The sequence below is a fragment of the Macrobrachium nipponense genome, chromosome 15 (assembly GCF_015104395.2).
Source record: "Macrobrachium nipponense isolate FS-2020 chromosome 15, ASM1510439v2, whole genome shotgun sequence".
Classification (NCBI taxonomy): domain Eukaryota; kingdom Metazoa; phylum Arthropoda; class Malacostraca; order Decapoda; family Palaemonidae; genus Macrobrachium; species Macrobrachium nipponense.
Genome location: NC_087208.1, coordinates 76,958,737 through 76,977,712, shown reverse-complemented (window position 1 = coordinate 76,977,712; position 18,976 = coordinate 76,958,737). Strand labels below are relative to the sequence as shown.

Sequence of the window (18,976 nt, the reverse complement as noted above, 5' to 3'; positions counted from 1 at the left end):
GTTGCCACCGAGAGAGAGAGAGCGCTATGCTACGGAATATGACGCACAGAAGTCTATTATTCAATTCTAAAAGAGTCGACCTAAACTTAGGCCATTGTCTGCCGCCGTTCACCTCCGCCAATTAATAAACGAAAAACATCCTGTCCGCCGACGAAAGGAATCGCGCAAAAAGTCGCAGGGAATATGGCGGCTATTCCTGGTACGGAAAACGATCTCTCGCCCGAAGGCTTATTGCTCGGGCTTTGGAAATCCCCGACAATGCGATATGAGAGCAATATGACTGGAATTTTAAGATCCTTCGAGTGTCTTTTATGGGTCTGTTTTGTGTCATTGTTTCTGTGCACAATGGAAGTCACTCCGGCGACGGAAGATGATTCGCGTTTGGTTGGGTTTATTGGTGTTTTCTTCTCTTCTCTTCTCTTCTCTTCTCTTCTCTTCGCAGGAAGAATTTCGCTATTTGGTCCCGCTGAGTTTCTCGTGGAACTTTCTCCTGGAAGATAAATGTTATGGGGAATCATGTCAATGATACATCTGATCGCTGCTACAAGAGAGACAAGAAGTAACTGAACATTTTCTACGAATTCTAAACTGTCTGTTGTAATAAGAAGAAACATTGTCGAGGAGAACTGGCCAGAGGGTAATTTCGGCGGTAATTCAGGTCTTTTGCCTATTTGCATAGCATCAATGGTTACATCCGCCATATTAATAATTTCCAGACATAACGCTAACATTTGTCTGTGGAAGAAGGGCACCCAATTAAAAAAAAAATAGAGACGAATATGGCCGTTACATAATTTCAGGTTTTACCATATAAATAGTAATGAGCGGACGTTTTTGCCATTTAATGAGGTACCTTTTTTTGCCGAATTCTTTTAATGATATCATAATCATCATCATTAGTAGTTGCGGTCAGCGCTGTCTGGAATAAACAAAAAGTAGAAAATATGAAATTGTTATAAAAAAAAAAGTCTGATGATACGAAAGAGAGTTTAGACTAAATCCTTTGACAGAATGACGAGGAACATTTGATGGAAAAGCCAGCAGCTATGATCAATGGAGTTAACCAAAGGGAATTATAACGAATGATAATAAATTATATTTAAGAGTACAGGTTCGCTCTCATACCTCTGCTTATCATTGAATTTGGCTTCTCTTTACTTACAAGTTGGCTTCTTCCTGAATTCTTATTGATTTTGATTATGTACATGGTTTCATCAATTATATGATAGTGTATTTTTAATCATTGGTTAATCACACCTGCAGTGATGCTCGTTTATTTGACATGTATTACAGGTATTTAAATTTATTTCTTATTATTCTATATCATGTAGGCGTCTAGTCCTTCGCTTCCTTTTTTGCTCTTTTTATTCCGCATAAGCTCCTTTAATAACGTCAACTCACTAAAGATAAGAAAATATGAACAATACAGGCCACGAATTCGAACATTCCTGGTCCAGTGTTTTGAAAAGGCCCGAAAAAGTCGAAACCCCCTTTCAACCTACATTAAAATTTACCAGACATTCTTCTTCTTCTTTTTCCACAGGCAACTACAGCTGTTTAGTGGCCGAGTTCCACATGCGGCGGGCCATTGGGTTCCACCTCGTCCAGAGTTACCTGCCGACCATTCTCATAGTTGTCATTTCCTGGGTCTCCTTTTGGATGGATGTGGATTCCGTACCTGGCCGAACCACTCTCGGGGTCACCACACTGCTCACCGTATCCTCGAAGTCCTCAGGTAAGATGGCAAAGTCAATTGGGCCTTGACCCAAGTCATTATCGGATCGATTCGTGACGGAGGAGACCAACGCCATCTTGAATTCAAGATGGCGTTAAAGAGACTGGAATGTCTTCGTCTTCTCTGGCGGCGAGAGACTCCTGGAATGACTTTCCTGGATCGTGGCCCTGCTTCGGTTCTAACTCGGTATGTATCCACCTTTGCGGCGTGTTTAGTACAAGCCCGTTGGCGAAGACCGTTAAAGCATAAACAAAATATGAAGCTAACGGCCTCCCAAGAAGTATCAGTCCCAGATGACAATCCTCGAACTCTGCTGGGGATCACTATCATGGAAAGCTCCGACTCCTCTAAGTCTACATTCCAATTCATAAAGTAACTGGGCTGAGTGATTCATTGCACATGGAAATAACTAGAGAGGTGTTCCCTTTCAATGTAAATACATAGGATTCAGGTAAGAGATTACTTTCATACATCGGCTATAAAATAATGGATTTTACTGATATTTTGGATGACTGAGTAACTGGCTAATGTCCTCATTCCCTTTAACGGTGTGAGGATGGAATTTATAAGTACTTGATAGTATCAAGACTTCGTCAATACAAAAGATCTATTCATTGACTGATTGATTCATTGTTAGAAGTCAAAATGACGTCACAACAGTGAATGACATCTTCTATGAAGAAGACAAAAGACTTACGGCTCCGTTGATGAGAAGGAACAATTCAGAACTAGATGATTGTTAGTCTTAATAAAAAAAGTTCCCTACCAAGAGGAATATTAAGACTTTCAAGAAGCTCAGAAATAGGTTTGGGAATGTATTTATTTATGTAAAGGCTTCCAAGACATACTCCTGCGCCCAATCACCGTCTTCTTCTTCCTCCTTATTCTTATTTGTTCTCTTTTTTTTTAGTTTCCTAAAATATTCTATCTAACATAGTTTCTTGCGTCCTGTTCCAAGATTTGGTATTCTTACTGGAATCATCTGCGTAATTAGTAGCAAGAGCACTCTGAATGTTTTATAATCCCCGGATAATTAAGAAAATATTATAACGTCTTCAATTAAAGTTTTAACCTGCAAGAAACATCCATAAACTGGATGAAAGGAATCTAAATTGAAGGAATAATGGCATCTCTTATATCTCCTAAGTTCTCCTACTAAGAGAATACAGCTGTTGAAAAGACAGTTGTTTTTTTTTGCATTCTGAGGCCAATTGCCCTTATTTATAGCTCAGGCCAAAGTAAGACAGAAACGGAAAAGAAAAAGACGAAGAAAGTCATAACCGAAGATCAACACCCAAGACGCCAAGTTCTAAACCTCTACTCGAGAACCCATCACCCGGAAATCCCCTCGCTCTTTTCAAAAATCGTAAAGTCCTTACAGCAAATTCATAAACAACTCACATTACGTAAAACGACATTTTCCATATCAAAGGGTCGAGTCTGCTACGGAACGTCGTGGTCCCGGCTGTGTTTCCCAGCAGAGGATGAGCATTAAAAGGTGGAATAGCTTCTCCGCGAGTCCTGCGAGATTTTACAAATGGTCGAAAGAAGTTGCGAGAAGAAATTTGAATATCCATTTAGAACGGTCGGAAGTTGAGTGGAGCGCTCGCCTATTTCGGTATGGCTTTAGACGCGCCAAACTCCTTACCTTAACTTTTGAAAGGATATTGGAATTGGGACCACAAAGTTCGAGGCAACTTCATTTACTATTTCACCCTCCTGTGAAGATGCTTTTCTATTCGATTATTCGTATCTAATGGTGCTCTACATTACAGCCTTTGGGTGAGCTAAAGACCACTTACTCAAACGCGCGCGCGCTCACACACACACACACACTCACACTCGTACATATGCTAGAGAACTAACGGGTCACTTAATGTTGAAAATCTGGGAAGAGGCGGGGGGCTGGTGGGAGAGAAAATCAAGGGAGATGGAATGGAAGGGGAGGAGGAGGTGAGGGCAAGGAGGAGGTGGAGGTGTAGGGGAGGGGAGATTACAAGGGAGGGAGACATACAAGGGGGAGAGGGAGGTGAGGGCAAGGCAAGGAGGAGGTGGAGGTGTAGGGGAGGGGAGACATACAAGGGAGGGGAGGGGGAAGGCTAGGGAAATGGGTGAAGGGGGGACGGCAGAAGAGCATTATATAGACCTTTGGCGGCTCGCGGAAGCTTGCAGCAAATTAGAACCAAAAAAATCAGAATTTTTTGTAAGTGAATATATATAGGTTTGAGTGAAGAGTCTGAAAGAAGGTTTAAGGACTTCAGATGAATGACAGCTTGAATTGTTAGACTTTCAATCTGATCATTCATTAAAGGAAAGGTTTCACTCCCTCTCATAAGTAAAGTATTACGAGTCACTCTCAGTTCAATGTTTTCCATGTTTAAGAAATTTTGCTGCCAGGCAAATAAGTCCAAGAACAGGTCCATGTTGTTAGGCAAACTGAAATGCAGTGATGAGAGTTTCTACCAGCAACTTGTGACAGACTAAACGAATTGTCAAGCAGAATTGTGACCAGAAACATTTTTCCCATTAAATTGCATTGTGCTGGATTCTGAATTTGTTTGCCTTTATCAACCATGCTGTCTATGTGTTGTATTATCTTAAAAAGCACGGCCCGATTTCAAAAGACGTGTACATATAATTATGTGCCTCAAGCTACAAATGTCCTATAATATCCAATTCGCTCTACCTCGGAATTAAGATATTTTCATATATGTTAAACGAAGAGGATTTTTTAGTTGATAATAATTTCGTCCTTTCGTGGATTCGAATCAACACACAGAGGAGAAACCAGGACTCCAGTGATGTTATCGACTCGGATAACGTCACTGAAGTCCTGATTTCCTTTTCCGCTGGGCGCTGGTTCGAACCCACGAGAGGACGAAATTATTATCACCTAAATAAACTCCCCATCGGTTAACATACGTATATGAAAATATATCAATTTCGAGATAGAGTGCAGTGGCTGCTAAAGGACATTTGTAGCTTGGTGCATGTATATGAATCACGATGATGTGATGAAAATTCATATAATATATGTTTGTGCGTCGTGGGCGTTCTGTTCAGTATCCAATCAGTAAACTGACTCTCAGAATAATAAGTTATTCAAAATATTCACCTTTTAATATGAAATGTTTATTTATGCAAAATGTCATTTATCCAGCTTATACTAATAAAATATTTATCAAAACCCCTTCAATACTTGGAATACATATAAAATGTATCGTTCTTAAAACATATCTAGTTTAAAAGTTCATACAAAAATACCGGGCAAGGTTTGCTGAAACAAGTCTCCAAATAACTGGATGAACAGCAGAAACTGAATTTTGAAGAGATCTTACTGAGCTCTCACGGATATAACGGTAAGGAGAGAATAGGTAAAATAAGGCTGATCGGTGATTATTTATACTGCTTTCGTGGCCAATATAGCACACTTCAACGTTGGAAAGTTATTCTTGAGGGAGTTCCTCATCTTCATCACGCCAAGTTCTCCGGAATCATCCACTAGATTACTTGTCGGAAGACACGCTCATTCATTCTTAGACATCCCGCTAAAACACAAACTTACGCGCGCACAAACACACATGCACAGGTGAACGAACACACAGCCTACTCCCAGCTCTGCCTCGCAGAGGTAAAGATGGAAAGTCTTACGCCAACATGCGAGAATCACGTTTTAAAGTGAATACCATTTAGAAAAAGGCTTCCATGCAATTTTATGCTCTCCAAGAGAGTTGGTGGAAATATTGAACAATTGATATAAGAGGGTTATTCGGGCTTATGCATAATCGGATAAAAGGGAGATGCTATTAATTTATACAAACAAGTTTTGGAAAAGGATCGGAACGAATGGTTAATAACTGATGAAAAGACGAAGACTATACAAAAGAACTATGGAAAGATAAAGATGATTGGAAACTGAAGAAAAAGAAAGTTTATTGAATTTCTAAACTCCATTTTGTAGGCGATGAGAGAACAGCCTTTCAAAAGAGCAAGTGTTCCCATGAAGGCAAAATTAAACTATTGCAGACCATCAAAACATACAGTAAATTCTCCGCTTAGTCAGCAAAGTCTACCAGGAGCACCGTTAACGGAACTTATTGTGGTTCATTGTTTTAATTTCCTTTCAAATTATCTATGCTATAACTAATTTCAACATAGATATAGTCTGAGATAGTTGCCAACAATCCTCCCTAAAGACAATTTATGAGATAGATGTATGATAATAAAGTTCGTTCTGTTCACAGGCATTTATTTCGCAAATGTATGCACACCGACGTATGCAACACATTTGAATGGAATCCAAGATGGAAACGTTATGGGAACGATTTTTATTTCTCCGAAACAAAATAACGTTCCAGTTGCTAATAGGAGATCGTAACTGGAAAATGCAAATCAATTCAAAACCCATTATTAACGTTGTGGACCACATGGACCACATCCCTGGGAATAATATTCCAACGACTTGAATCACTGTCCAAATGATATATCTTTAACCTGAACGTGTTGTCCTTTATCGATTGATTATTGAGCTGACGGAAAATATCTGCAGCAGATATCCTTGTAACTCCTGTCTCGCTCCCGATGGGACGATGTCTTTGAATTGTATCCTCTGGTGGGTGGAGAGCAGCAGCAGCTTCGGCCAATCAACATTAACCTGAATGATATCTGCTACTGATATTTACCGTCAACTCCGAACAAAATCAGACTAGTAGTTAGGGTAAGCTCTTGTGAGAAACTTTCTTAAATGTACAATTAAAACAAGGACATTACTCCTTTTTCAGGTCCAACAAAGGTATACATTATTGTTATGGGGGTGATGTGGCATATTAGACCGCTCATTACGGTGAGCGCTTATGGTAAACCTTACCATTGTTCTAAACATACTTAAGAGCAATTGTAATCCGGAATCGATAACGTAATTACAAAATAATCAACAAAGGACCCTGGAAGCGTGCATTTCTCCAGCTAAATAAAGTCAAACGCCTCAGTGTTAAAACCGCTGGAAAATGTAATCTATGAAATAGGGCAAAAGATTAAAAGAAAAAAGATAAGATTCCCTAATCTAAAAACATGTTAAATTTGGAATGAATTCTTGACCAGCTTAGCCTGAAATTGATTCTAGTTCAAACACTCATTATCTATGAACTAGATATTGATTAAGAGATTTGATGGAAGAAACGGAGTCTTCGAATTGAAAGCTGTTTATATATAAAATCCATCTACTAATTAAGATTTGACATAGAAGAAGGAATCTCCAGTTCGAGTTCATTATCTATGATCTGTAAATTAGCTGGCTTTTTGACAAAAGAAAAGGGATCTCCCGGCTGAATACATAATCCACGAACTATGCACTCCAAGTCTGACAAAGCTTTGACAGACGAGACGGAATCTCCGGTTCCAGAAGGGGCCACGAAATTAGTTGGTGGTGGTGAGCCTATCGGGGGAAGGCGCGCAATATTATCTCCCTCGTCCCACTCGACGGCAGTTGCTTTAATGCACATTGCGTTGAACTTTCATCTGGTTCCGTATCCAGTCGCCAAACTCCGAGTGGAATCATGCAACGCCCCTTTGACAGCGGAACAACTGAAGAGTTCCTAATCAGCCAGGTATTCCGCCTTCATTCCAGAGCTGAGGTAGAATTCGATGAATTCATAACAGATGTTCCCTGCGTGACTGATTCTCTCTCTCTCTCTCTCTCTCTCTCTCTCTCTGTGATTGTTGTTGATTCCTGCTTGTGCATGACAAGGTCATTTTTTGACTTTTGTATTGTTTGTTTGTAGGGTGTTTTTACGTTGCATGGAACCAGTGGTTATTCAGCAACGGGACCAACGGCTTTACATGACTTCCGAACCACTTTGAGAGAACTTCTATCACCAGAAACACACATCTCCCACATTTCAATGGAATGTCCGAGAATCGAACTCGAGGCCATCGAGGTGGCACGCCAGCACCATACCGACCACGCCACTGAGGCGCTTTTTTTACTTTTATAATGTTATCAAGCTGTTTCGTGTTAAGATACATAAATAGAAACACTAACAAATATATATGGAAAGGGCAAAGATCGATTGTACCTGCCGTAGCTGATGATCTCACTTTTCATGATACTTTGCATTGAACAACAGTTATCAACTGAAACTTTGGTTTGGAAGCAGAGTCAGCATTTTCTTTTTTTATTTATCTACCAAATCCTCACCGCCTCCTTCCTCTTCTTTAAATCGGGGTCAATGATTACAGTTCTGTAGTGACACCAGTTTACATATAGAGATCAGTTACACTTCTTATTACTTTTAAACATGAGTGCCAACAGTACCATTTTCTTATATGGAAATTGAATACTCAATTGCAGCAGGGTTAGTAGACTTTAGGATTTGTTAAAATGTTTATTTACATATGTTGTTATTCATTATATACTTTTTTGCTGGTTCGATTCAGAGTTTATTCAGTATTAGCTCTATTTTCTTTTATTTAATGCCCTACTTCAGATGATACCTATGGGCAGTAGCCCGTGCTGTCATAGGCTGGTTAACCTTCAACCAACCACTACCAACGAACAAATGTGTAAACTTATATGCTGGTACTACATACTATATATACACAGAACAATATGCATTTCTGTGCATGAGAACACACACACACACGCATAAATGCATACACTTACAGCAAGAACACGCGCCAAATGGCCCCTAATCCTCAGATTCCCCGAGATTCACCTGTCCGGATGGACGATACCTGATGATAAATGAGGGTCATACCGCATATAAGTTTCACTTAGCGTAACTCCGGAACATTAGCTTTAGCTAGAACGGACGGGATTAAATCCTGAATCTCGCTAATTGTTGCTAAGGGAGGCATAATGACTCGATCAAGTTCTAAATCAGGCGAGAGGGGAAAGATCGCTTCGGGATATTTGACTCCCGAGAAGTTGGCGTCGGGTGAACTTTGTCGAGTTTCTTTTTTTTTTTTTTTCTTGAGATAAGGGAAGAGGGAAAGCAGCTCCGCTCTGATTCTTTTCCTTACTCGGACTCTCCTTGATCAGAATTCTCTTATTTCCTTTCCCTTATGTCTAATGCGATTTTACTCGTAGTCATTTTATTATACTTTTCCATCCCACTAAGAGATTTTACCGAAAGACTGGTCATACATTTTGAGCGATTTATGGCATTTGCATTTGAATGTTCTTTTTTTCTTTAAACAACAGATATCGATGTGACTAGTTACCTCATATGACCTGGAATATCTTGCATTAGAATTCCTTCATTTATTTGATATTCTCTTATTACTACGTTGGGTAGCCTTGGCATTTTAATGTCTTGGTCCCATGTCTATAGCCAGCCAAAAGACTGATGATTTATTTGGATCAAGTTGTGCTCTCTGGACAAAACAGTATCGAAAGCAGGGCCTACAAAGAGTGTGACTTAATAAGCCCGAATGTCATCCCAAAAACTAAACTTATTCAGAACTATGAATTCTCGATGCAATAAAACAAGTAAAGTATGCGCGGAAGTTTCTTCGGCGTGATCGAGTTTTCTGTACAGCATATAATGCCGTATGAAACTCTTACCCAGGGCCCATGAAACTCTCAGTCGCGATCCATGAAACTTTCAACAACGGCTTGATGGTGGCCAGACGCACGATCATGGCTAACTTTAACCGTAAATAAAATAAACTCTACAGAGGCTAGAGGGCTGCACTTTGGTATGGTTGATGAATGGAGGGCAGAGGATCAACATACCAATTTGCAGCCTTCTAGCCTCAGTAGTTTTTGAGATCTGAAGGCGGACAGAAATAGTACGGTTATCTCTTACAGAAAACGAATAAGTTAACCTAGTTCCTTCTTTGCGCTGGTATATTCTGCTCTGATGCCCGATGACGGCAGCATTCAACTTTTGGTAAACAAGAAATCAATCGGTGATCACCATCCCCAGTACTGACCAGACCCAATGATTCGTCACCTTCACAATTTCAGAGGCGATTTGTTTAGTAGACAATTTAATGCCTGTAATTCCTTGGTGTTCACCCACTCCAGTATTGACCAAACCCAGTACTTTCTTAGTCAGAGGACCTACCCTTTTAGGATATATGTATATATATATATATATATATATATATATATATATATATATGTGTGTGTGTGTGTGTGTGTGTGTGTGTGTGTGAGTGTGTGTGTGTGTGTGTGTGTGTGTGTGTGTGTGACCAATCTGAGCAGTTAGACTTAAAATAATATATTATCAATATGTAGCTGCAGATGCTATAGACGATAACCAGTGTATTAAGATCTATGGAAGGGTAAGCAACTGGTTTCACGTATAATTGCTTAACAATCTTCTATAAGGAAACGATTATTCGTTACATGAACAGATAAATCTAATGCAAAGAAATGATAATTCGTTACAGGAACAGATAAATTGCCATAATTCTTGAGCGCCAAGAGGTCAGGAGATGCTCTGAAATTCAGAATCATCTTAAATCCCAACTGTATCTCGTTCTCGTTGAATTGGAGTTGAACAGCAGCCTCCCATTTGTAACTGGAAAGAGAATTTAATAACCATTTAGCTGACATATCTGTAGACAAGGAAAACGGAAAGGAAACTTCAATTTCCTTCTGCGAAAATAATGTCAAATGAATGAAAGAGTTTCTCATCTCTTGATTTTGTCGCACTCTCTTTCCCGGAAACTTTAAGGACAAATATTTGCTTTGGTAACTTTCTTGTGTTCGTGTGTTCGTGTGTGTGTGTGCGTGTTTGTGTGTGCGTTTGTTTGTTTGTTTAGCTATAAAGCCATAAAAAGAATTCATCGTTTAGAAACGAAAAGTTAAAGGTGATTCTTTTTAAGAAGAAATATCAACACTTTGGGAGACAAATCGGTAAAGTATTATAATAGTGATTTAATCCGAGGACACACATAATGAGGAAAAGTTAGAGAGGAAGACAAAAGTGAATAGGAATAAGGTTGAAGTAGTCTACGCGGCCAGAGAAAGGGCGAGAGAAGAAAGGAGAAGAAACGAGGAGAAGGGACAGCGGGAAGGAGGAAAAACACTGCCATAAATCTCTAGAGGGGAAACTGAGAAGTCAGAATAAAATTCCTGGCTATCAAAAGGATTTTTAACTTATCAGATTTATAGGGAGAGAGGAGTAAAAGTCAGTCCCCTAAAGGAGCGCTAATCAAAACACTTTTATCTGCTGGGCCTTGGGTCCTGTATATAGAGGTCCGGGGGAGAAGAGGGAGGTGTTAAAACAAGCTACTTACGTAAACCGAGTCTCGTTATCCAAACTCCGCGAGAGGGAAAGAAAGTTTTTTTTTTTTTTTTGTTTTTTTTTTTTTTCGTTTCTTTTATTCCCTAGGCGTGTCTATCCTTGCGAAGTTTGTGAGAAAAACTTCATAGGCTGTTTTTTCCCCTTTCCACAATTTTCTGTAGCTTTGCTTTGATGCAGATTTTACCTGTTAAGATATACTCGGCGTTAAAGGTGATGCTGCATTGCTATCATATATATATATATATATATATGATATATATATATATATATATATATATATATATATATATATATATATATAATTGTGTGTGAGTTTGTGCATATGCATACATACATACATATATTATGTACAGTCGGCCAACACATATAAGTAAACACATTTCAGCCACAAGGGCTGGATGTGATCTCGGTAACACTGGAACTGAGTCTCCAGACGCACGATGAAACCCGCCCCTCCACCGTGGCCACCGCCCTCCACATATCTTCCCCAAACATTTTTCCCTCCAACCTTCACTCCCACCCTTTCAAGCACACGTTTATAACTTCTGCTCCCTCTCTCTAATTTCTCCTTTAAGGAAAATAGTATAACTTAATCTATTCTGTAGGTTCATTCTCATCATGTGGGGGCGAGAAAACCCGTCTGTTCAACTTTTGTCGTAATAATATTATTACTTGCTGTTACCGACAGAGGAATTAACTCGGATTTCGTGGCGCTCTCTTGTAATAATGGGATTTAGCTATCTACCAATAAAAGCCTTGTCTATCAAATAACAGCATACCTACTTACTTTCTTTAAATTAATTAATTAAATATCAACAGCCGCATTCCAAATTCTTATTATTACAAAGACAACTAGCATCAGATCGTATACGACCTTACGTAACTCAAATTAAGCATGCAGAAATAAAGAAGGCATAAGTTGAGGAGAGAAAGACCTCCATAGGCCTAGAAGACACCGAAGGAAGAGAAACAAAGAGACAGTTATAAGACACAGTGTAATAGAGCTGAGAGTGTGGCTGGTGTCACAAGGGGCAACATTACCCTCTTAAGTATAATGGGGGCATAGGTCTTGACTTGTCATAGGGGTTATTATGGGAGTCGATTCTTCCTTATGGTTGGACGTTTGTTTGGTCACAACCGACTATCATTGGATTACATCCGACATTGGGTCAAATTCTCGTATTTTTGTGCATGATTTTAACTGATCGCCATAACGTCTACATTCTCGATGGCAAGCATGTGCGTTTTTGTTTGTTTGTGTTCCTCCTGCAGGTGAGAATTCCACGTTAAGAATGTATCAAGTAATAATGAGATTATATCCTTATATATATATATTATATATATATATATATATATATATATATATATATATATATATAATATATATATATATATATATATATATATATATAATATATATATATATATATATATATATATATATATATATATATATATATATATATATATATATATATATATATATATATATATATATATATATATATATATATATATATATATATATATATATATATAATTAAGGGACAAATATTACAGCACCCTATAATTAAGGATACATAATAGATTGAAAAATAACCATTTATTATAAAATATGTATCAGTATTTAGTCCATCCACCATCGTTGGCGATGACATCTTGTAGTCTACTGGGGACGGAGGCTACATGATTGTAGACGATTTGTTGATTTTTTCTGAATATCTCCCATTCGGACATGGTGTGTTGGAGGAGCTGCCTTGGTTATCGCTCTTGGCCTGGGATCCAGGAGTTGACGATGGTCCCCCAGCAATTTTCCAAGGGATTCATATCACACCCCTTACTTGGCCAGTCCAGCAGGTCAATGTCTTGTTGTTCCTCAAACCATCGCTTAACTATCCTGGCTGTGTGAATTGGACAGTTGTCCTGCAAAACAAACGTCACATATGTAGTATATATTAATTATTTTTTACAAGAGGCGTCAAATTGTGAAGGGTGAGCTGGACATAATCTTTAATTTAAGGTTCTGCCTGTTTCTCCCTGTTTAGATCTCTCCTTTCTCTTGGTTTGAAAAGCTGAGAGATATTCCACCTTCGACTCGTCCCAAAGAGCTCGAAGCCATCAGCCACGTGAAGTTGAAGTCTATCGTAGAGAGGAAGAAGGTGGAATTTCGCTTAGCTTTTCAAACCAGGAGGAAGGAGAGATTTGAACTGGGAGACAGAACCTTACGTTAAAGATTATGCCCAGCTCACCCTTCCGACAAATGACACCTCATATGATACTTTCATACATATCAATATATATATATATATATATATATATATATATATATATATATATATATATATATATATATATATTATAAATTCACCATAACATGACTGGAATATCTTGAAGTAATAAAAGTCCACACTTATGAGAAATGTATATTAAAAATACATAAAAGACTGTAGCTTTCGTCTACTTGATTAGTAGACCTCATCAGCCGTACTGATATTTCCTTTTCAATAAATATACAAAAAATTTACGAAGTACAGGCAGGACTCTGGAACCGTCTCCAGAAGAGGTAGTTCAACCACGACGATCGGCTCGTCTTTTGGCCAGACATGTGAACGAGGGAATAACATGATGAGATAGTTTGTTTTGGTTGTTATCTCCCTTGGGAGACGGTTTCCAGAGTCCTGCCTGTCCTTAGTAACTTTTTTGTATATTTTTTGAAAAGGAAAAATCAGTTCGGCTGATGAGGTCTACTGATCAAGTACACGAAAGCTCCAGTCTTTTATGTATTTTTAATACACATTTTATATAGTGTGGACTTTTATTACTTCATATAATAATTAATAATAATAATTAATAATAATAATAATAATAATAATAATAAAATAATAATAATAATAAATAATAATCAGCATTACCATTGCCTACTAAATTAATACCAAATGAATGGCAGATATTCTGTAGTTACAACACTCAGTGCTGAGTCGTTGCGAGTCAAAAAGGAAACAAAAGCCGTGAGTAGTTTCTTAAAACAAGGAAAAATCACCCTTGAACTTTTGATGCCAAAGAAGAGGCGAATACCTCAAGAACCATTAACCATACAACTGATTCGTTCTCACGGAGCTCAAATGTTCTCTTCTGACTCGCAACAACTCATATATTTTTACATTTTGTAACAAGTTCTGTATAAATAGAAGAAGTTAATAATACAAGTTAATGAAACCAGCACTACAACAGGGTTTTCCCTATTACTGCAATTTGCGAGATGAAACTCTACATACTTGCATTAACAGAATGCGCTCTGGGTAGGGAAATGCCATGGCTCGAACAGTTGGGACCATCACGTCTTCCAGTATTTCAAGGTATTGGTCGGCGTTGAATCTTCCTTGTATTTCTGCCAGCTCACCCAGGGTGTATAAGTTAACCCATCCTCACACGTTACATGTGCTCACAGGAGTATCTTGTATTATTGCGTCGCCATCAGTGCAACTGTCCGTGCGAGGTCGACGCAAATGTTTTTTCTCATCAGAAAAAAACAACTCTTGCCCAGAAACCTAAGTCTTCGTTGACATACTGCCGGCAAAATGAAGGCGCCAGCGATGGTGGGGACTAAATACTGATACTGTAACAGAAGGGAGGAAACATTTTTGGTAGCGGGATGAATTTGTTCAGAAAGTCTTAATAAAACTAACATATTGTTGTTGTTTTTAGTGTAATGTGCTTTCATTGAGACTAAGCAATAGTTTGTTTTTGGTCGTATCTTATTATATATCATATTTCATATTAAATGGTTATTGGTTATTTTTCACTCTATTGTGTATCCTTAATTATAGGATGCTGTAATATTTGTCCCTTAACCCTTTCATGTCCAACTGACGTAATAGTACGTAAAACTACTCAATCTCCTATCTATCCAACTGACGTAGCGGTACGTAAAATTTACCGAAATTTTTCGTACGTGTGGTAGGGGCATTTTTATTTTATTTTCGGACAAGTAGTGATTTCCATAGGCTAGATTATACCTTGGACCGTGTATCTCGGGTATCAATACGCCAGCAAAGTAGTTTCTGTACTGCGCATGCTCAAATCCCTGGCGTCGTAAAATTCTCACAAAGAAATCAGCTGATCGCACCTACACTTCCCTCTCAGTGACCCCAAAGCCATTTTTCTTAACTCTCCCTTTATTCTTCAACTTTTCTTCTACATTTTCGTATATTTGCAAAGTAATTTCAATGAAAAATAAACGAGATAAGGCTCTTCAAAACATTTTTATTCTAGCAATAAATGTTGAAAACGGTAAAAAAAATTTTCGTTTCGATCAATTTATAACGTCAAAATGAAACTGTTGCCGTATCCAAAGGCATTTTTCTTGATCTTCCCTTTATTCTTCAACGTTTCCTCTACATTTTCGTATATTTACAAAGGAATTTCAATGAGAAATAACCGAGATAGGGCTCTTCAAAGAAAAAACATTTCTAGCGATAATTCTCGCTATGCGCCGGGCAGAGCACTGTTTCTTATCCTCTTTTCTATCAATTTTTTCACCGGCTAGACTTATTCGTTTTCCATTATTTTATATGTCGATATTTTGGGAATTTTATTGGCTTTCTCATAAAAAATAATTTATTCGCCTGACTTTCATAGTTCTTGGGTTAGGAACGAAAATATATAAAAAAAGTAAAGATTTTTTTGTTTTTTTGTTAAATAACTCACATTTTTTCGTATTTAGAGGGCTGGGACTCTTATTCTGCCTATTCCACCATAAAATACTAACATTTAGAAAAAAAGGACAGCAAAATGAACGTTGTTGGCATAAAATTTATATTTTTGCTGAATGTTCATAATAATTATTTTTTCGCTCTGTCGAGCGCTCCCAGACACCTCGGATATCTGGGGACACAGTGCTCAAAACTAAGCGGATATGAAAGAGTTAATTACGTATACGTTAAAATGTTACTAATATCAGGTTTGGACATCAAATAATATATATATCTATATATAATATATTATATATATAATATATATAATATAAGATTATTATAATTTAATTATAAGGATATAATCTCATTATTACTTGATACAATCTTAACGTGGGAATTCTCACCTGCAGGAGGAACACAAACAAACAAAAACGCACATGCTTGCCATCGATAAATGTAGACGTATGTCGAGCAGTTAAAATCATGCACAAAAATACGAGAATTTGACCCAATGTCGGATGTAATCCAATGATAGTCTGTTGTGACCAAACAAACGTCCAACCATAAGGAAGAATCGACTCCCAAAATAACCCCTATGACAAGTCAAGACCTATGCCCCCATTATACTTAAGAGGGTAATGGTGCCCCTTGTGACACCAGCCACACTCTCAGCTCTATTACACTGTGTCTCCTTTCCGTCTGCCTCCTTCTTGCTGTTGTCCTCTCTCTTATAACTGTCTCTTTTTTTCTCCTCCTTCAGTGTCTTCTAGGCCTATGGAGGTCTTTCTCTCCTCAACTTATGCCTTCTTTATTTCTGCATGCTTAATTTGAGTTACGTAAGGTCCTACACGATCTTATGCTAGTTGTCTTTGTAATAATAAGAATTTGGAATGCGGCTGTTGATATTATAATTATAATTAAAGAGTAGTAGGTATGCTGTTATTTGATAGACACGGCTTTTATTGGTAGATAGCTAAATCCCATTATTACAAGAGAGCGCCACGAAAACCGAGTTAATTCTTCTGTCGGTAACAGCAAGTAATAATATTATTACGACAAAAGTTGAACAGACGGGTTTTCTCGCCCCCACATGATGAGAATGAACCTACAGAATAGATTAAGTTATATTATTTTCCTTAAAGGAGAAATTAGAGGAGGGAGCAGAAGTTATAAACGTGTGCTTGAAAGGGTGGGAGTGAAGGTTGGAGGGAAAAATGTTTGGGGAAAATGTGTGGAGGGCGGTGGCCACGGTGGAGGGGCGGGTTTCATCGTGCGTCTGGAGACTCAGTTCCAGTGTTACCAGATCACATCCAGCCCTTGTGCTGAAATGTGTTTACTTATATGTGTGGCCGACTGTACATATATATATATATATATATTATATATATATATATAATATATATAAATACAATTTTTAATATATCATAACAAGTACCATTGTATTTATGCGCTGGATATTATTTTAGAGTATCCAGGCATTCATTTGTTTTAGCATTTCTCTTTGATTTTTTGTCTAAATAGTATGTTAACAAGGTAATAGTTGTAATACGAAGAGTGTTACCAAAAGATGTTCACTTAATAATCTTGCATTTCAGTTTTTGCACCTCATAGGAAATGAAAAATTAACCTTGCAAAGTTCAGGAACTCGTAGCATTTCAAGCTTTGTCCTTTACATGACACCTGAAAGTAATAATGTAATTCAAAATGCTCAACCTCGTTCAAGATGAGTTCTGCAGCAAGGTGGTTCCTACTAGTCCTTTGTTCATCGAAAGAATCGAAAGAATGGCATACGTCAACACAAATAAATATTTGATATCCAGTTTCTAATTTTCGTTTGTAGTAATGTTACTTTTGAATCTAAGTCATTCTTATCCCGACCAAGAGTCATATCTCAATAGAGTACGTTCCCTGTAAGCCAGGAGTTTAGAATATCATATTGACACGAAAGACTTTGGAATCTATAAATAATACCTTGAATTTTGTTAACTAAAGAGAGTTCCAAGAACTTCAACAGGACATTCAGTATAATTCGTGAGGGACGAGTGATACTGCTATATCTCCCCACACATCTATTCAAATTTGTGTGATACTAAATCATAGCGACAGTCACTGACCCTCAAAACTGGTTCCCTGCCCCGTGGGACTTCTCTCAGCCCATATAGTAACTATTCCTTGACACCTCTACTGCTTCCCGGTGTTTGGAATAGTTTCTTGAACTGACATATTTTGCCGCCTGACCAGGCAGTTGCCAGGCAACACGGACCATAGTTTGGCAGGTTATGCCATTCTGTTTGGCGACTCACATATGGCCGAAGGGTAACTATTCTGACTTGAAACTTTCAATCCCTTCTGGAGGGCTCTTTGGCTTCCTACCCGCCTGTGAAAGTGGGACGGCCATTTCCAGAATCTGAACCTGGCTGAGCCTTTTCCTAAAGTTGCAAAATGTGAGGTTCACTGTTTCTCTTTTTCTTTTCTTTTCCGGGAGCATTTTCACCACGTCGGATGTTTCTTTCCTGAACTCATCATTGAGAGATATACCTGACCGTTAATCGATCGTTGTGGGTTGCAATCAGGGCAGTGAAGGACAAAATACTTGCTGATAGCCGGAAGGGTAGCGCTCTCTGAATCTTCTCCAGATCTGATGAGAGGTAAGATGCGCAGGTGGAAATAATATATGAATAATAAATGAAAGCTAATTTCCGTGCCAAGTTCTTTGCTATTCGAGCCGAATGATGCCGTTTGAGAAATAGTCACCACCGAATGAGATTTTCGAAACGAGTCTTAATATGTATTCACAATAGCACTTATGAATCTTTTCCGAAAGAATAGCCATGGATTTCAGTTAAGATTTTTTTAAAAGTTACTCAAAAGTTTCTGTGATGGACCATTTTCTTTCTTAAATGTGTCGACACCTATGCGAGCATGTTTGTGATTATAGACCGATCAATTGATGATAAAACCATCTTGAAAAAAGAAAGAAAAAAGTTAAATTGACTCAGAAATAGTAAAGACGAGAGAGAATTACACATCCTGGAGGTGAATGATTGGAAAGACAGAGATTTTCCACCCGCTGGACTGCTTATTCTACGCTCTTTTGACCCAGTTCTTGCTCAGTGAGCATTCTAAAGTATATATCATATATATGCTTCGCGTTCAAGAAGCTCTACCGAAATATACATTTAATTGCGGCAAATCAAAACTGACTTGAGCATTTTGAGTATTATTGCATTTGAATAAATTTCTATCTATTCATTCATTTATTCATTTATTTCTTTTTTTTTTTTACTTTT

The 18,976-nt window shown here is 38.0% G+C and overlaps 1 protein-coding gene across 3 annotated transcripts in view; it reads left to right on the top strand.

The window, feature by feature from the left end:
- The window catches only part of LOC135195081 (glycine receptor subunit beta-type 4-like), a 706,022-nt gene that overhangs the window by 673,494 nt on the left and 13,552 nt on the right, over positions 1–18,976 (top strand). For all 3 annotated transcript variants that reach the window (XM_064221459.1, XM_064221460.1, XM_064221458.1), the window contains exon 8: positions 1,544–1,735. In XM_064221459.1, coding sequence (XP_064077529.1) covers positions 1,544–1,735 — 192 coding nt within the window. The remainder of the gene's footprint in view (positions 1–1,543; positions 1,736–18,976) is intronic.